Here is a 15,059-nt window from a genome sequence, read left to right on the forward strand (position 1 = left end):
TGGCTAGAAAGGGTTTTTATTATATTTCAGAATGACATAGTTATAGACATAATTTTTTGTTTCAATACACAAGCAAATCTTTATAGACAATCATTAGATAGTTGAAACCAAAGAAAATCATTTGTACACTTATACTTTACAATACACACTGCAGCTTTTCACTAGCTAAAGCAATATGCAGGAATGTATTGCTATGTGTATAGTACATCTAATAATTACAGTTGATATGAAAAGCCCCAAAATAAGTTATTTAAATACCAAATACCATATACAGAATGTGCAACTCTTGTTAATGATTTCATTTATGTAATTACGTTTTTTGTACGATTGCAAAAACAAATTGGAAGTTAAGTCATTGGAACAGGTTAATTCATGAATGATTATTAATTACATTTGTACATTGACTTGGCATTGGGAACTCAATACTAAGATAACCAGTATAACTCATTCAAACCCTTTACCTTACCTGAAAACAAATGTCCGCTTATGGACTTAAAGAAAATGTAGCAAATTTTGCGTGAATTTTCTAATTTACTTTCTAAAGTGCATTTTACAGTGACAATATTTTTCTTTACAAAAAAAATCTTCAATGTTAGGTATTTTTGTTTCTTGAAAAACTCCCCCTACTAGTACTAACCTGGAGCACCACTATGATTGAAGAGAAAAGGCATCAAACTTCTTTCGAGTGTCCACTGCAAAAGCCTCCCCAATGTTACACCACTCTGTCAAACTTTTATTTTGAAATCCGAGGGCTAGGGATAATTGTTTGCAATATGAAGTACTTCACACAAGTAGAATGACATTACGTGGGTGGATCCACTCACACCAAGCTTGGACTAGGAATCCACTGCTAGGAACTCACAGGTCTGGTCTGCTGTTTCAGTGAATGGGGATTCAGTACATCCCTACAGAGGTGAGGTGACCATCTCCCATTCTCATCTGTCCTCCCTGACTGTGTCTCTCTCTAAGACTGTAGCACTGAGTGGTGCTGTGGCTGGCTGTTGAAGATGGGACACTATGTTTAAATCAGACTTCCTGTGGATTAACATCTGTGCTTAACAAGGAAACCACCAGTTGAGCTATGTGGCTGCTAATGTGTGTATGTGTATACTTTGATCCCATACATCCTCAGGCAGCTAATCGTATATGTGTGTGTGTGTGTGTGTGTGTGTGTGTGTGTGTGTGTGTGTGTCTGCTACTAACAATCACCGTCATACATCACCTTTGCACATTCAAAACATATAGGCTTGGTGAGGCTGTGATAAAATCAAGCCTTAGTCAAAGGAAATGTAGATGGGGTTCAAATGTCTATTTATAATGCTGAGCACATGAATATATATTTATCTAAATGTTTTCTTTACATAATGGTAAGGCAACTTAAAATGAGCTCGTTTAGATATATGGAGTCTGCAAAGAAAAGCTGATCTAACATGAAAGATTATTAGAGCAGTACTGTGTAGAGGGCCTTACTGTAAGGACCTACATATTGGAGGATTAAATGCAACCAAGATATGTTTTGAACTCTGCAATATAATCATATCGATATCTGTCTGACTGTCCTTACATTAACTGAGATGGCCTGAAGACATTTCAGACATTGACATTCCACAAAGCAGACAAACAAATACTTATTGAACACATACTGTAAAAAGACCTTGAAATTAGAATATATGGTACAGTATATTACAAAAACACTACAGTATGATAGAAAATTAGGATTTGAAATCCCAATACAACAGCATTGTTTGCCTATTTCATGTTTTGTGTAATGTTTTAGTTGATTAACTGCAAGAAAACCCATTGTCCAAAGTCTTGCTATAGCATTTGGCAATGGGATTAACAACAAAGGTAAAATGTATATTGAAATATCGGTGCCCCCTGTACATAGCCTCGTTATTGTTATTGTGTTACTTTTTATTATTACTTTTTATTTTAGTCTACTTGGTAAATATTTTCTTAACTCTTCTTGAACTGCACTGTTGGTTAAGGACTTGTAAGTAAGCATTTCACGGTAAAGTATTCACTTGTTGTATTCGGCGCATGTGACAAATATAGTTTGATTTGGTTTGATTTGAAATAAATTGCTTTGGCCAAGCTACATATTCTTATTACTCTCCAGTGCTTTTGTCTCGCACAAGAGATGAAAATTAAGCACTTATTAAACACAGGGAAAAACACAGATAAAGAGTATTTTATACCTTTATAAAAAGTCAAACCTAAAAAAAAAGAGACTGTGCTATTTTTCCTTCAAGGCAGTACTTCTCAGTCTTGAGTTATAAGACTGGGGAGGATGTTTCAGAATGGAAACAGTCCGAGAGAGAGAGAGCGAGAAAGCGCGCGAGAGAGAGAGAGAGAGAGAGAGAGAGAGAGAGAGAGAGAGAGAGAGAGAGAGAGAGAGAGAGAGAGAGAGAGAGATAGTCTACAGTCAGTTTTAAAGGCATCCGATAACTGTTCTCGACAGTTGGAACAATTTCACCGTAAACATCTGAAAGAGAGAAATAGATTGATAAAGACATGGGGGAATAAGAACAGGTTTTCTGCTCATAAATCTCAGGTGTGGCTGGGCTGCAACAGCGAGCCATCCGCACTCCGCAGTCCAGTCAAAAGCCTCAATTGGTGTTGAAAGCTGTGCCGTGGTTACTTGCACAGTTATTCAGTTCTGCATTTATTTGCAACTGCGCTTCAGTCTCAACTGTGTCAACTGGGCAGACAGCCATGACATAGCCGTTCAACTGTCCTAGTTTCACCTGCATTGGATCCACTGTCACAGTTACGACTGTGCATCTCTGTGTGCGCCGACCAAACGGGCCTCGCTGACCAGTCTACGGGCGTGTCTCTCGTCCCGCACCCCCGCCTCCCACACGCCGCTCTCCGTGAGAGATGACACGTGCCCCAACGTGTCATATCCTGCCGCGTCCAGGTACGTGGCGTACATGGGCAGGCCGATGGACACCAACCAATCAGAGACGGTGCTCACGTGACCCGGGGAGAGAGGCTTCCTGCACATCTCTGTTAAACCTCCAAAAGGGATCTGAGGAATATCAGTGAAAACATTCAGGAATTTTGTGTAAATAATAATACATAAAACATAGCAATGACACCTTAAATGTGTCATCTTAAAATAACAGGCTCCAACTTTGCCCTGGTGACCATGTAGCTAAACGCTTATTGAATCTGTCCCATAAAGCCTAGCAGACAGACAGATAGTGGTGCAGTACAGTACTCACAGCCATGCGGTGCTGCTTGCGGAGCTGCTTGAGGCGGACCTGGTCTATGGCGGGGGCCACATCTTTCACTGGCTGCTCCAGATCTTCACTGTAGCGCTGCACCAGGGGCTGGGGGATGCCACACCGACCATGCTGGATGGAGGGAGGAATGGAGACAGACAGATGTAGAGAAACTGGGGATGAGTGAGAAGAGTGACACACAGACACACGTGTATACACACACACAAACGTGCACACATGCAAGCACACTTGAAACATGTTGGCATGGGAACTCATGCACATTGGGAGATGTGGTTTTCTTTTCTACCATACTGATGGAGAAAGAGAGACCCTCTACCTGGGGGCACAACAACTCACACTTTTCTACTAAAACCCCAAACCATGAAAACCCTAAGTAACCATGACCTGGAGTAAATCTGGAGTAAATCTGGAAAAAATCTTGGTTGCTACACAGGGAAACATCAAATCCATATTTGAAAGAAACTGGAATCTTTCCCTCAAATTATAGGCCTAGAAAAGACAAGCCAATCAGAAACCATAGTGACTTCGTTCTCTCTCTCTGTTTCAATAAAAACATCTGTTAGCCTCTGTCAAGACCATAAATTCATAGACCAAAACACAAGATGCAGTGAGACCAAAACCCTACCTCTGCACATGTATTGACTACAGTCACTGTGTATGTCAATCTAAACCTCCACAAGAACCACATGTTTTAGACCAGCTCAGAGACTAGGGCTGAAGTAGGAGCTAGCTCTCTCACTTTATTTGCTAACTTGAACATTATGAGGCTGGTGAGGCCCGGTTTCTGTCTGTTTAAGAGAGAATGAAGCAGACTAATAATGTGAAATAATGAGTTGAACTGACAAGCCTATCGACTGGGAGATAAGCTCATATTTAATGAATAGACTGCTGAGGGAGGGTAAAGTTTTAATAAAACAGTCTCAAAAAAGAGAGAGACAGAGAAACACAAATGATGCGGGGGATCCCATAACATGTCATAAGTAGATTAGACAGGCCAAAGGTTGATTGCTATGCATGAAGAGAGAACACAAGGGAATTCTGTGGGGCAAATCTTTGAAAACATCTCTCTCTCCCTTTCTCAAAATGCTCCAGACCCCTGGAGTCATGGTCAGTGTCCAGCCAGTCTCCAGCCAGTCCAGGACGACCCAGCCAAACTGGACCGGAGGCCACTCAGAGTGGAGGAATAGAGAGATGCAGGGGTGTATGTAGATGTGGACACAGCCAAGTGTCCTGTCTGACCCGAGCATAGCCCTACTCCCAATACTACACCCCTAGTGTCCGAAGAGTGTCTCTGCACTGCAGCATTAATCCTCTTTAATATAAACAAGAAGTGCTTGCAGTGCTGTGTTCTGTGTCCCTCTGAGATACACCACATATACAAAAGTACAGTACCAGTCAAAAGTTTGGACACACCTACTCATTCAAGGGTTTTTCTTTATTTTTACTATTTTCTACATTGTAGAATAATAATGACGACATCAACACTATGAAATAACACATATAGAATAATATACTGTGGAAACCAAAACAATTATTCAAAGTAGCCAGCCTTTGCCTTGATGACAGTTTTGCACACTCTTGATATTCTCTCAACCAGCTTCACCTGGAATGCTTTTCCAACAGTCTTGAAGGAGTTCCCACAAATGCTGAGCACTTATTGGCTGCTTTTCCTTTACTCTGCAGTCCAACTAATCCCAAACCAACTAAATTGGGTTGAGGTCGGATGATTGTGGAGGCCAGGTCACCTGATGAAGCACTCCATCACTCTCCTTCTTGGTCAAATAGCCCTTACACAGCTTGGTGGTGTGTTGGGTCAATGTCCTGTTGAAAATCAAGTGAGAGTCCCACTAAGTGCAAACCAGATGGTATGGCGTATAGCTGCAGAATGCTGTGGTAGCAAGGCTGGTTAAGTGTGCCTTGAATTCTAAATAAATCACAGACGGTGTCACCAGCAAAGTACCCCCACACCATCACACCTCCTCCTCCATGCTTCACGGTGTGAAACACACATGCGGAGATCATCCATTCACCTATCTTACAAAGACACGGAACCAAAAATCTCAAATTTGGACTCAGACCAACGGACAGATTTCCACTGGTCTAATGTCCATTGCTCATGTTTCTTGGACCAAGCAAGTCTCTTGTTATTATTGGTGTCATATAGTAGTGGTTTCTTTGCAGCAATTCGACCATGAAGGCCTGATTCATGCAGTCTCCTTTGAACAGTTGATGTTGAGATGTGTCTGTTACTTTAAGTCTGTTAAGGATTTATTTGGGCTGCAATCTGAGGCTTATAACTCTAATGAACTTATCCTCTGCAGCAGAGGTAACGCTGGGTCTTCCTTTCCTGTGGTGATCCTCATGAGAGCCAGTTTCATCATAGCGCTTGATGGTTTTTGCGACTGCACTTGAAGAAACTTTCAAAGTTCTTGACATTTTCCGGATTGACAGGCCTTCATTTAAAAAATAAATAAAACATTTACCTTTATTTAACCAGCTAGGCCAGTTGAGAACAAGTTCTCATTTACAACTGCAACCTGGCCAAGATAAAGCAAAGCGGTGCGACAAAAACAACAACACAGAGTTACACATTAAACAAACGTACAGTCCATAACACAATAGAAAAATCTATGTACAGTGTGCAGATGTAGAAGAGTAGGGAGGTAAGGCAATGAATAGGCCATGGAGGCAAAATAATTGCAATTTAGCATTAACACTGGAGTGATAGATGTGCAGATGATGATGTGCAAGTAGAGATACTGGGGTGCAAAAGAACAAGAGAGTAAGTAATAATATGGGGTGAGGTATTTGGGTGTGCTATTTACAGATTGGCTGTGTACAGGTACAGTGATGCTCTGACAGCTGATGCTTAAAGTTAAAGAGGGAGATATAAGACTCCAGCTTCAGTGATTTTTGCAATTTGTTCAAGTCATTGGCAGCAGAGAACTGGAAGGAAAGGCGGCCAAAGGAAATGTTGGCTTTGGGGATGACCAGTGCAATATACCTACTGGAGTGCGTGTTATGGGTGGGTGTTGCTATGGTGACCAGTGAGCTGAGATAAGGCGGGGCTTTACCTAGCAAAGACTTATAGATGACCTGGAGCCAGTGGGTTTGGCGACGAATATGTAGTGAGGGCCAGTCAACGAGAGCATACAGGTCGCAGTGGTGGGTAGTATATGGGGCTTTGGTGACAAAACGGATGGCATTGTGACAGACTACATCAGTTTGCTGAGTAGAGTGTTGGGGGCTAAGTCAAGGATCGGTAGGATAGTCAGTTTTACGAGGGTATGTTTGACAGCATGAGTGAAGGAGGATTTGTTGCGAAATAGGAAGCCAATTCTAGATGTCATTTTGGATTGGAGATGCTTAATTTGAGTCTGGAAGGAGAGTTTACAGTCTAACCAGACACCTAGGTATTTGTAATTGTCCACATATTCTAAGTCAGAACTGTCCAGAGTAGTGATGCTGGTCGGGAGGGTGGGTGCGGAAAACAATCAGTTGAAGAGCATGCATTTAGTTTTACTTGCGTTTAAGAGCAGTTGGAGGCCACGGAAGGAGTGGTGTATAGCATTGAAGCTTGTTTGGAGGTTTGTTAACACAGTTTCCAAAGAAGGGCCAGATGTATACAGAATGGTGTCGTCTGCATAGAGGTGGATCAGAGAATCACTAGCAGCAAGAGCAACATCAATGATATATACAGAGAAAAGAGTCGGCAAAGAGTTGAACCCTGTGGCACCCCCATAGAGACTGCCAGAGGTCCGGACAACAGGCCTTCTGATTTGACACACTGAACTCCATCTGAGAAGTAGTTGGAGAACCAGGCGAGGCAGTCATTTGAGAAACCAAGGCTATTGAGTCTGCCAATAAGAATGCGGTGATTGACAGAGTCAAAAGCCTTGGCCAGGTTGATGAAGACAGTTGCACAGTACTGTCTTTTATGATATCATTTAGGACCTTGAGCGTGGCTGAGGTGCACCCATGACTAGCTCGGAAACCAGATTGCATAGCGGAGAAGGTACGGTGGGATTTGAAATGGTTGGTGATCTGATTGTTAACTTGGCTTTCGAAGATTTTAGAAAGGCAGGACAGGATGGATAAAGGTCTATAACATTTTGGGTCTAGAGTGTCTCCCCCTTTGAAAGGGGGGATGACCGTGGCAGCTTTCCAATCTTTGGGGATCTCAGACGATACGAAAGAGAGGTTGAACAGGCTAGTAATAGGGGTTGCAACAATTTTGGTAGATCATTTTAGAAAGAGAGGATCCAGGTTGTCTTTCCCAGCTGATTTATAGGGATCCAGATCTTGCAGCTCTTTCAGAACATCAGCTGTCTGGATTTGGGTAAATGCAAATTTCTGTTTGAAAAGCTAGCTTTTGCTTTCCTGACTGCCTGTGTATATTGGTTCCTAACTCCCCTGAAAAGTTGCATATCGCTTGGGCTATTCGATGCTAACGCAGTATTGCACAGGGTGTTTTTATGCGGGTCAAGGGCAGTCAGGTCTGGAGTGAACCAAGTTCCTGGTTCTACATTTTTTTAATGGGGCATGCTTATTTAAGATGGTGAGGAAAGCACTTTTAAAGAATAACCAGCCATCCACTACTGACAGAATGAGGTCAATGTCCTTCCAGGATACCCAGGCCAGGTCGATTAGAAAGACCTGCTCGCTGAAGTGCTTTAGGGAGCATTTGACGGTGACGAGGGGTGGTCGTTTGACCGCAGACCCATTACGGATGCAGGCAATGAGGCAGTGATCGCTGAGATCCTGGTTGAAGACAGCAGAAGTGTATTTAGAGGGCAGGATGGTCAGAATGATATCTCAAATCAAATCAGATCAAATGTATTTGTCACATACACATGGTTAGCAGGTGTTAATGCAAGTGTAGCGAAATGCTTGTGCTTCTTGTTCCGACCATGCAGTAATATCTAACAAGTAATATAAGCTAACAATTTCACAACAACTACCTTATACACACAAGTGTAAAGGAATGAATTTGAATATGTACATAAAAATATATAAATGAGTGATGGCCGAACGGCATATGCAAGATGCAGTAGATGGTATAGAGTACAGTATATACATATGAGTTGAGCAATGCAAGGTATGAAAACATTATATGAAGTGACATTGTTTAAAGTGGCTAGTGATACATTACATCAAGATGGCAAGATGCAGTAGATGGTATAGCATACAGTATATACATAAGAGACGAGTAATGTAGGGTAAGTAAACATTATATAATATAAAGTGGCTAGTGATAAATTGATTACGTCAATTTTACCATTATTAAAGTGGTTGGAGTTGAGTCAGTATGTTGGCAGCAGCCACTCAATGTTAGTGATGGCTGTTTAACAGTCTGATGGCCTTGAGATAGAAGCTGTTTTTCAGTCTCTCGGTCCCCACTTTGATTCACCTGTACTGACCTCGCCTTCTGGATGATAGCGGGGTGAACAGGCAGTGGCTCGAGTTGTTGTTGTCCTTGATGATCTTTTTGGCCTTCCTGTGACATCGGGTGGTGTAGGTGTCCTGGAGGGCAGGTAGTTTGCACCCGGTGATGCGTTGTGCAGACCTCACTACCCTCTGGAGAGCCTTCCGGTTATGGGCGGAGCAGCTGCTGTACCAGGCGGTGATACAGCCCGACAGGATGCTCTCGATTATGCATCTGTAAACGTTTGTGAGTGTTTTTGGTGACAAGCCAAATTTCTTCAGCCTCCTGAGGTTGAAGAGGCGCTGCTGCGCCTTCTTCACCACGCTGTCTGTGTGGGTGGACCATTTCAGTTTGTCTGTGATGTGTACGCCGAGGAACTTAAAATGAGGGTGCCCGTGTTTACGGATTTGGGGTTGTACCTGGTAGGCTCATTGATCATTTGTGTGAGATTGAAGGCATCTAGCTTAGATTGTAAGATGGCCAATGTGTTAAGCATGTCCCAGTTTAGGTCACTTAACAGTACAAGCTCTGAAGATAGATAGGGGCAATAAATTCACATATGGTGTCCAGGGCCCCGCTGGGGGCTGAAGGTGGTCTATAACAAGCGGCACCAGTGAGAGACTTGTTTCTGGAAAGGTGGATTTTTAGAAGTGGAAGCTCAAATTGTTTGGGCACAGACCTGGATAGTATGACAGAACTCTGCAGGCTATCTCTGCAGTAGATTGCAACTCCGCCCCCTTTGGCAGTTCTATCTTGTTGGAAGATGTTATAGTTAGGGATGGAGATTTCTGGATTTTTGTTGGCCTTCCTAAGCCATGATTCAGACACGGCTAGGACATCAGGGTTGGCGGAGTGTGCTAAAGCAGTGAATAAAACAAACTTCGGGAATAGGCTTCTAATGTTAACATGTATGAAACCAAGTTTTTACGGTTACAGAAGTTAACAAATGAGAGCGCCTGGGGAATGGGAGTGGTGCTGGGGGCTGCAGGGGTTAATCTCTACATCACCAGAGGAACAGAGGAGGAATAGGATAAGGGTACGGCTAAAGGCTACAAGAACTGGTCGTCTAGTGCGTTCAGAACAGAGAGTAAAAAGAGTAGATTTCTGGGCGCGGAAGTATAGATTCAAGGCATAATGTACAGACAAGGGTATGGTAAATTGTGAGTACAGTGGAGGCAAACCTTGGCATTGAGTGATGATTAGAGAGATTTTGTCTCTAGAGGCACCAGTTAAGCCAGGTGAGGTCACCGCATGCGTGGGGGGTGGAACAAAAGGGCTATATTAGGCATATTGGGCAGGGCTAGGGGCTCTACAGTGAAATAAGACAATAATCACTAACCAAAACAGCAATAGACAAGGGATATTGACATTAGGGAGAGGCATGTGTAGCCGAGTGATCATAGAGTCCAATGGGTAGCACTAGATGAGTCAGTGAGCCAAATTCCGTAGTCGCTGCTATGCTAGGCAAGCTGGAGACACGGCGATTCAGACAGCTAGCGGGCCGGGGCTAGCAGATGGGCATCCGGCGACGTCGCAACGGAAGAGCCTGTTGAGACCACCGCGGACGGTTATGTTGGCAGACCAGTCTTGATGGATCGGCGGGGCTCCGTGTCGGCAGTAAAGGGTCCAGGCCAATTGGCAAAAGAGGCATAGCCCAAGAATTGGCTGGTGGACCTCTTTGTCTAGCCGAGAGATGGGCCTAGTTCGAGGCTAGCTCCAGGCTAACTGGTGCTTGCTTCAGGACAGAGACGTTAGCCAGGAGTAGCCACTCGGATAGCAGCTAGCTAGCTGCGATGATCCGGTGTAAAGGTTCAGATCTTGCGGTAGGAATCCGGAGATGTGGTAGAGAAAAAGCAGTCTGATATGCTCTGGTTTGATATCGCGCTGTGCAGACTGGCAGGAATTGACCGGGTTGAGGCTGGCTGATGTCCGAGTTAACGGTGAGGACCGCTAGCAGTGGCTAACTGGCTAGTAGCTAGTTAGCTGCTAGCTCCTGAAGGGGGTTCCGGTTCTAAAGTATAAAAATAGCAGATCCGTACCCCATTGGGTGAGGCGGGTTGCAGGAGAGTGTATTCAGTCCGTAGATGGAAAGTGAGATTAAAATATATATGAAATATATACAAAGAAAACGATATATACATGGGACAGGATGGGACAAGACAAAGAAACACGTCCGACTGCTACGACATCTTGGAGAGAAAGTTAATGTCTTAAAGTAATGATGGACTGTCATTTCTCTTTGCTTATTTGAGGTGTTCTTGCCATAATATGGACTTGATCTTTTACCAAATAGGGCTATCTTCTGTATACCACCCCTACATTGTCACAACCCAACTAATTGGCTCAAACGCATTAATGTACTTTTAATAAGGCACACCTGTTAATTTAAATGCATTCCAGGTGACTACCTCATGAAGCTGGTTAAGAGAATGCCAAGGGTGTGCAAAGATAATTCGTAAAAATCCAAATAACTTCACAGATCTTCATTGTAAAGGGTTTAAACACTGTTTCCCATGCTTGTTCAATGAACCATAAACAATTAATGAACATGAACCTGTGGAACGATCGTTAACACACTAACAGCTTACAGACGGTAGGCAATTAATGTCACAGTTATGAAAACTTAGGACACTAAAGAGGCCTTTCTACTGACTCTGAAAAACACCAAAAGAAAGAGGCCCAGGGTACCTGCTCGTCTGAGTGAACGTGCCTTAGGCAAGCTGCAAGGAGGCATGATGTGGCCAGGGCAATAAATTGCAATGTCTGTACTGTGAGACGCCTAAGACAGCACTACAGGGAGACAGGATGGACAGCTGATCGTCCTCGCAGTGGCAGACCACGACTAGCAACACCTGCACAGGATCGGTGCATCTGAACATCACACCAGACGGACAGGTACAGGATGGCAACAACAACTAGACGAGTTACACCAGGAAAGCACAATCCCTCCATCCGTGCTCAGACTGTCCGCAATAGGCTGGACTGAGGGCTTGTAGGCCTGTTGTAAGGCAGGTCCACACCAGACATCACCGGCAACAATGTCGCCTATGGGCACAAACCCACTGTCGCTGGACCAGACAGGACTGGCAGAAAGTGATCTTCTCTGACTAGTCGCGGTTTGGTCTCAGGTGTGATGGTCGGATTTGCGTTTATCGTCGAAGGAATGAGCAATACACCGAGGACTGTACTCTGGAGCGGGAAGAATTTGGAGGTGGAGGGTCCGTCATGGTCTGGGGCGGTGGGTCACAGCATCATTGGACTGAGCTTGTTGTCATTGCAGGCAATCTCAACACTGTGCGTTACAGGGAAGACATCATCCTACCTCATGTGGTACCCTTCCTGCAGGCTCATCCTGACATGACCCTCCAGCATGACAATGCCACCAGCCATACTGCTGGTTCTGTATGTGAATTCCTGAAATATAGGAATGTCAGTGTTCTGCCATGGCCAGCGAAGAGCCCAGATCTCAATCCCATTGAGCACATCTAGGACCAGTTGGATCGGAGGGTGAGGGCTAGGGCCATTCCCCCCAGAAGTGTCTGGGAACTTGCAGGTGCCTTGGTGGAAGAGTGGGGAACATTCTCACAGCAAGAACTGGCAAATCTGGTGCAGTCCATGAGGAAGAGATAAACTGCAGTACTTAATGCAGCTGGTAGCCACACCAGATACTGACTGTTACTTTTGTTCAGGGACACATTATTCCATTTCTGTTAGTCACATGCCTGTGGAGCTTGTTTAGTTTATGTCTCAGTTGTTGAATCATACAAATATTTGCACATGTTATTAAGTTTGCTGAAAATAAACACAGTTGACAGTGAGATGACGTTTCTTTTTTTGCTGAGTTTATATATATTTTTGTTGGTGAGCAGCCAAACAGAACCATGGGTGGCTAATTTAGGCAAACCAATGGTTCTTTTTGTTCCTATATTTTGTTCAAGTATGCAATTCTGATCTAAACATAAAAGAGCAGACAGAAACAACAAGACCCAGAGTTCTAGGTACAAAACAATATTACAAAACAAGACATACAGAACAAGGACAGGTAGAAATATAAAATATGTTTTGATTTGTTCAACACTTTTCTGGTTACCACATGATTTCATATGTGTCATTTCATAGTTCTGATGTCTTTACTACCATTCTACAATGTAGTCAATAGTAAAAAATAAAGAGAAACCTTGAGACTGGGTGTGGTAACTCACAAGTCTAAAGTTTAGTAATCATGTTAGGTACAGTGGGGACTATTTGTAAAAGGGCTTCATACATGAAAACATAGCAATGTATTAACCTACATGACATCAAAGAGGGCCAACCAACCTTCTGGTAGAGGATGCAGTGATGGGTACTAAAACTGTTACCCATAATAACGTGCAGGGTGCTATGATACACTCCATCTAACGGCTTTAATGAAGTGGCAGCTGTGTTTTTATAGATGATGTGGCCATAGTCTAGGACCGATAGGAACGTCAACGGAATAATCTGCTTTCTACTATTTAGCGAGAGGCATGATCTATTTCTATAGAAGTAGCACATTTTTAAAGAAGCACACAGCTTCTTAACTAAGTCATCAATATGCTTTTTAAAAGACAGCTTTTCATCTATCAAGATGCCCCAACAGATAACTCAGATTTTTCTCTCTTCTGATTGACAAATATCTAATGCCCAGATATTTGTAAGCAGGGACACGATCAATACGGACACCATCCAAAATACATATTTTAAAATTGTCAGAGTTATTTGATGCACTCTAGAGAACAAAATATACTATAATGAACATATAACGAAGCATGTTCACATCCATGTGTGTGCTGTATAACCCCCTGCTGTGACAAACTGGCCTTGTGCGGGTGAGAGTGATATTTAGGATGTGGTGGGTGGGTGTGTGTGTATTCTACACAGTAATAGCAGGTACATAACAATAGTAGCAGGTTGTGGGGGTAACTGACCTTGTCTGAGTAGGGTTCCTCTGTGAGGTCAATGCCCTCGGCCTCCAGTCTCTGCTCCAGCACGTTGTGGAGATCGACGGCCATCTTAACATGCGACACCTTCCTGGCCACCGTCATCTTGCCACTACCCCCCTGGATCTGAGCCTGAGGGCAGGCCGACTCGGGCAGGTCAGACAGCCAAGGAGGGGGCACGGCCGGGGGTGTGCCTGGTTCCTCTGGTTCTAGAGAGGGGGTGGTGGTGGAGGCAGGGGAGGCTGGAGTAGGGCTGGCTGGAGAGGGGGAGATATGGGTACTAGAGGCCTTACTGGGGAGGGCTGGAGCCCTGGAACTGGGGCTGCTGATGACAGGGCTGGGGGGATGAGAGTTGGTGGTGGTGGAGGAATAGGAATGAGTAGGGGAGGAGAGGACAAGAGAGGGTTGGCACATCCCATTGGCTAGGCGCTCCTTGGACTTCTTGATTGGAACAGGAGGGGGCACTGGGGGCTTTTTGGGGTGAGTCCAGATGCTCCTCTCCCCCAGCTGGGTTTCGGGAGGGCTGGAGATCAGGTTGGGCAGGCTTTTCTGGGGCTGGGGAAGCAAGGCAATGGAACAGGGTGGTCTGAGGGGCAGCTGGGAGGGCACAGGAGGGAGGTCAGAACGTCCTTTAGGGCTCACAGCAATCCCTCCATTCTGAGCCGGTGGTGAACCCCTATCTCCATGAGCCTGGAGGCCCTTCACTAGGCTGTTGGTGCCCAACTTGGAGCCCCCATTAGCGGGCTTGGGTTCCAGGCTGTGGTCCTTCTTCTGGTCAAAGGCCTGTTCCCAGTGGAGGTCCCCCAGGGAGTGGGATCTCTTCCAGGCCTGGGGGCTGGTGGCCTCCAGTGGCCCGTCCAGGTCCTCACAGCTGAGACTGGCTGGCATGGGAGTCCGGCGGGGGCCCTTCCTCAGCCCCAGCATGCTCAAGCCCCTCAAGGTGGGCTTGAGGAAGAAGTGCTTGGTGAAGTTGACTGTGCGCTCCATCTTGCTCTGCTGCAGGGCCTCAGTGGACTGGGTCATGGGCAGGGTGGGGTAGTCTGGGGACTGGAGGCCCACAGAGGAGCGGTTGGAGCGAGATGTCTTTCTGCTCTTACCTGAAACACAGTGAAGAACACATCCCTCTTCATTCTAGAGCTGGGACCGGTTGCATAAACATATCCCGAGACTTTGACTTAAAACAGATAGCGACAGAACACTAACTGCAACCTGATACTGAGGTGTACTGTATGTATTGAATAATGGATTTCATATCACTATGGGTGCTGTGCTGTTTGTATTGCGTTTTGATTATTACTATCAGTTGTGAATGTGAAGAGGACATGTGAATCTGAAACAACCTGTTCACACAGAGCTTTACAGCAGTGACACTGAAGTGGTTCAGTCTCTATCTCACTATTTATGGCCTTAGATCAGAAGGTTGATCTG

At 44.6% G+C, this 15,059-nt stretch overlaps 1 protein-coding gene across 5 annotated transcripts in view; it reads right to left on the reverse strand.

Annotated features, from left to right (window-relative positions):
- LOC115174445 (SAM and SH3 domain-containing protein 1) overlaps positions 1-15,059 on the reverse strand; it is a 322,531-nt gene continuing 307,472 nt past the window's right edge. For all 5 annotated transcript variants that reach the window (XM_029732960.1, XM_029732958.1, XM_029732963.1 and 2 more), the window contains 3 exons: positions 13,620-14,728; positions 3,228-3,359; positions 1-3,031 (listed from right to left, as the gene is read on the reverse strand). In XM_029732960.1, coding sequence (XP_029588820.1) covers positions 2,771-3,031; positions 3,228-3,359; positions 13,620-14,728 — 1,502 coding nt within the window. In that variant the 3' untranslated portion in view covers positions 1-2,770. The remainder of the gene's footprint in view (positions 3,032-3,227; positions 3,360-13,619; positions 14,729-15,059) is intronic.

This window comes from Salmo trutta, chromosome 35 (genome assembly GCF_901001165.1).
Source record: "Salmo trutta chromosome 35, fSalTru1.1, whole genome shotgun sequence".
Taxonomy (NCBI): Eukaryota; Metazoa; Chordata; class Actinopteri; order Salmoniformes; family Salmonidae; genus Salmo; species Salmo trutta.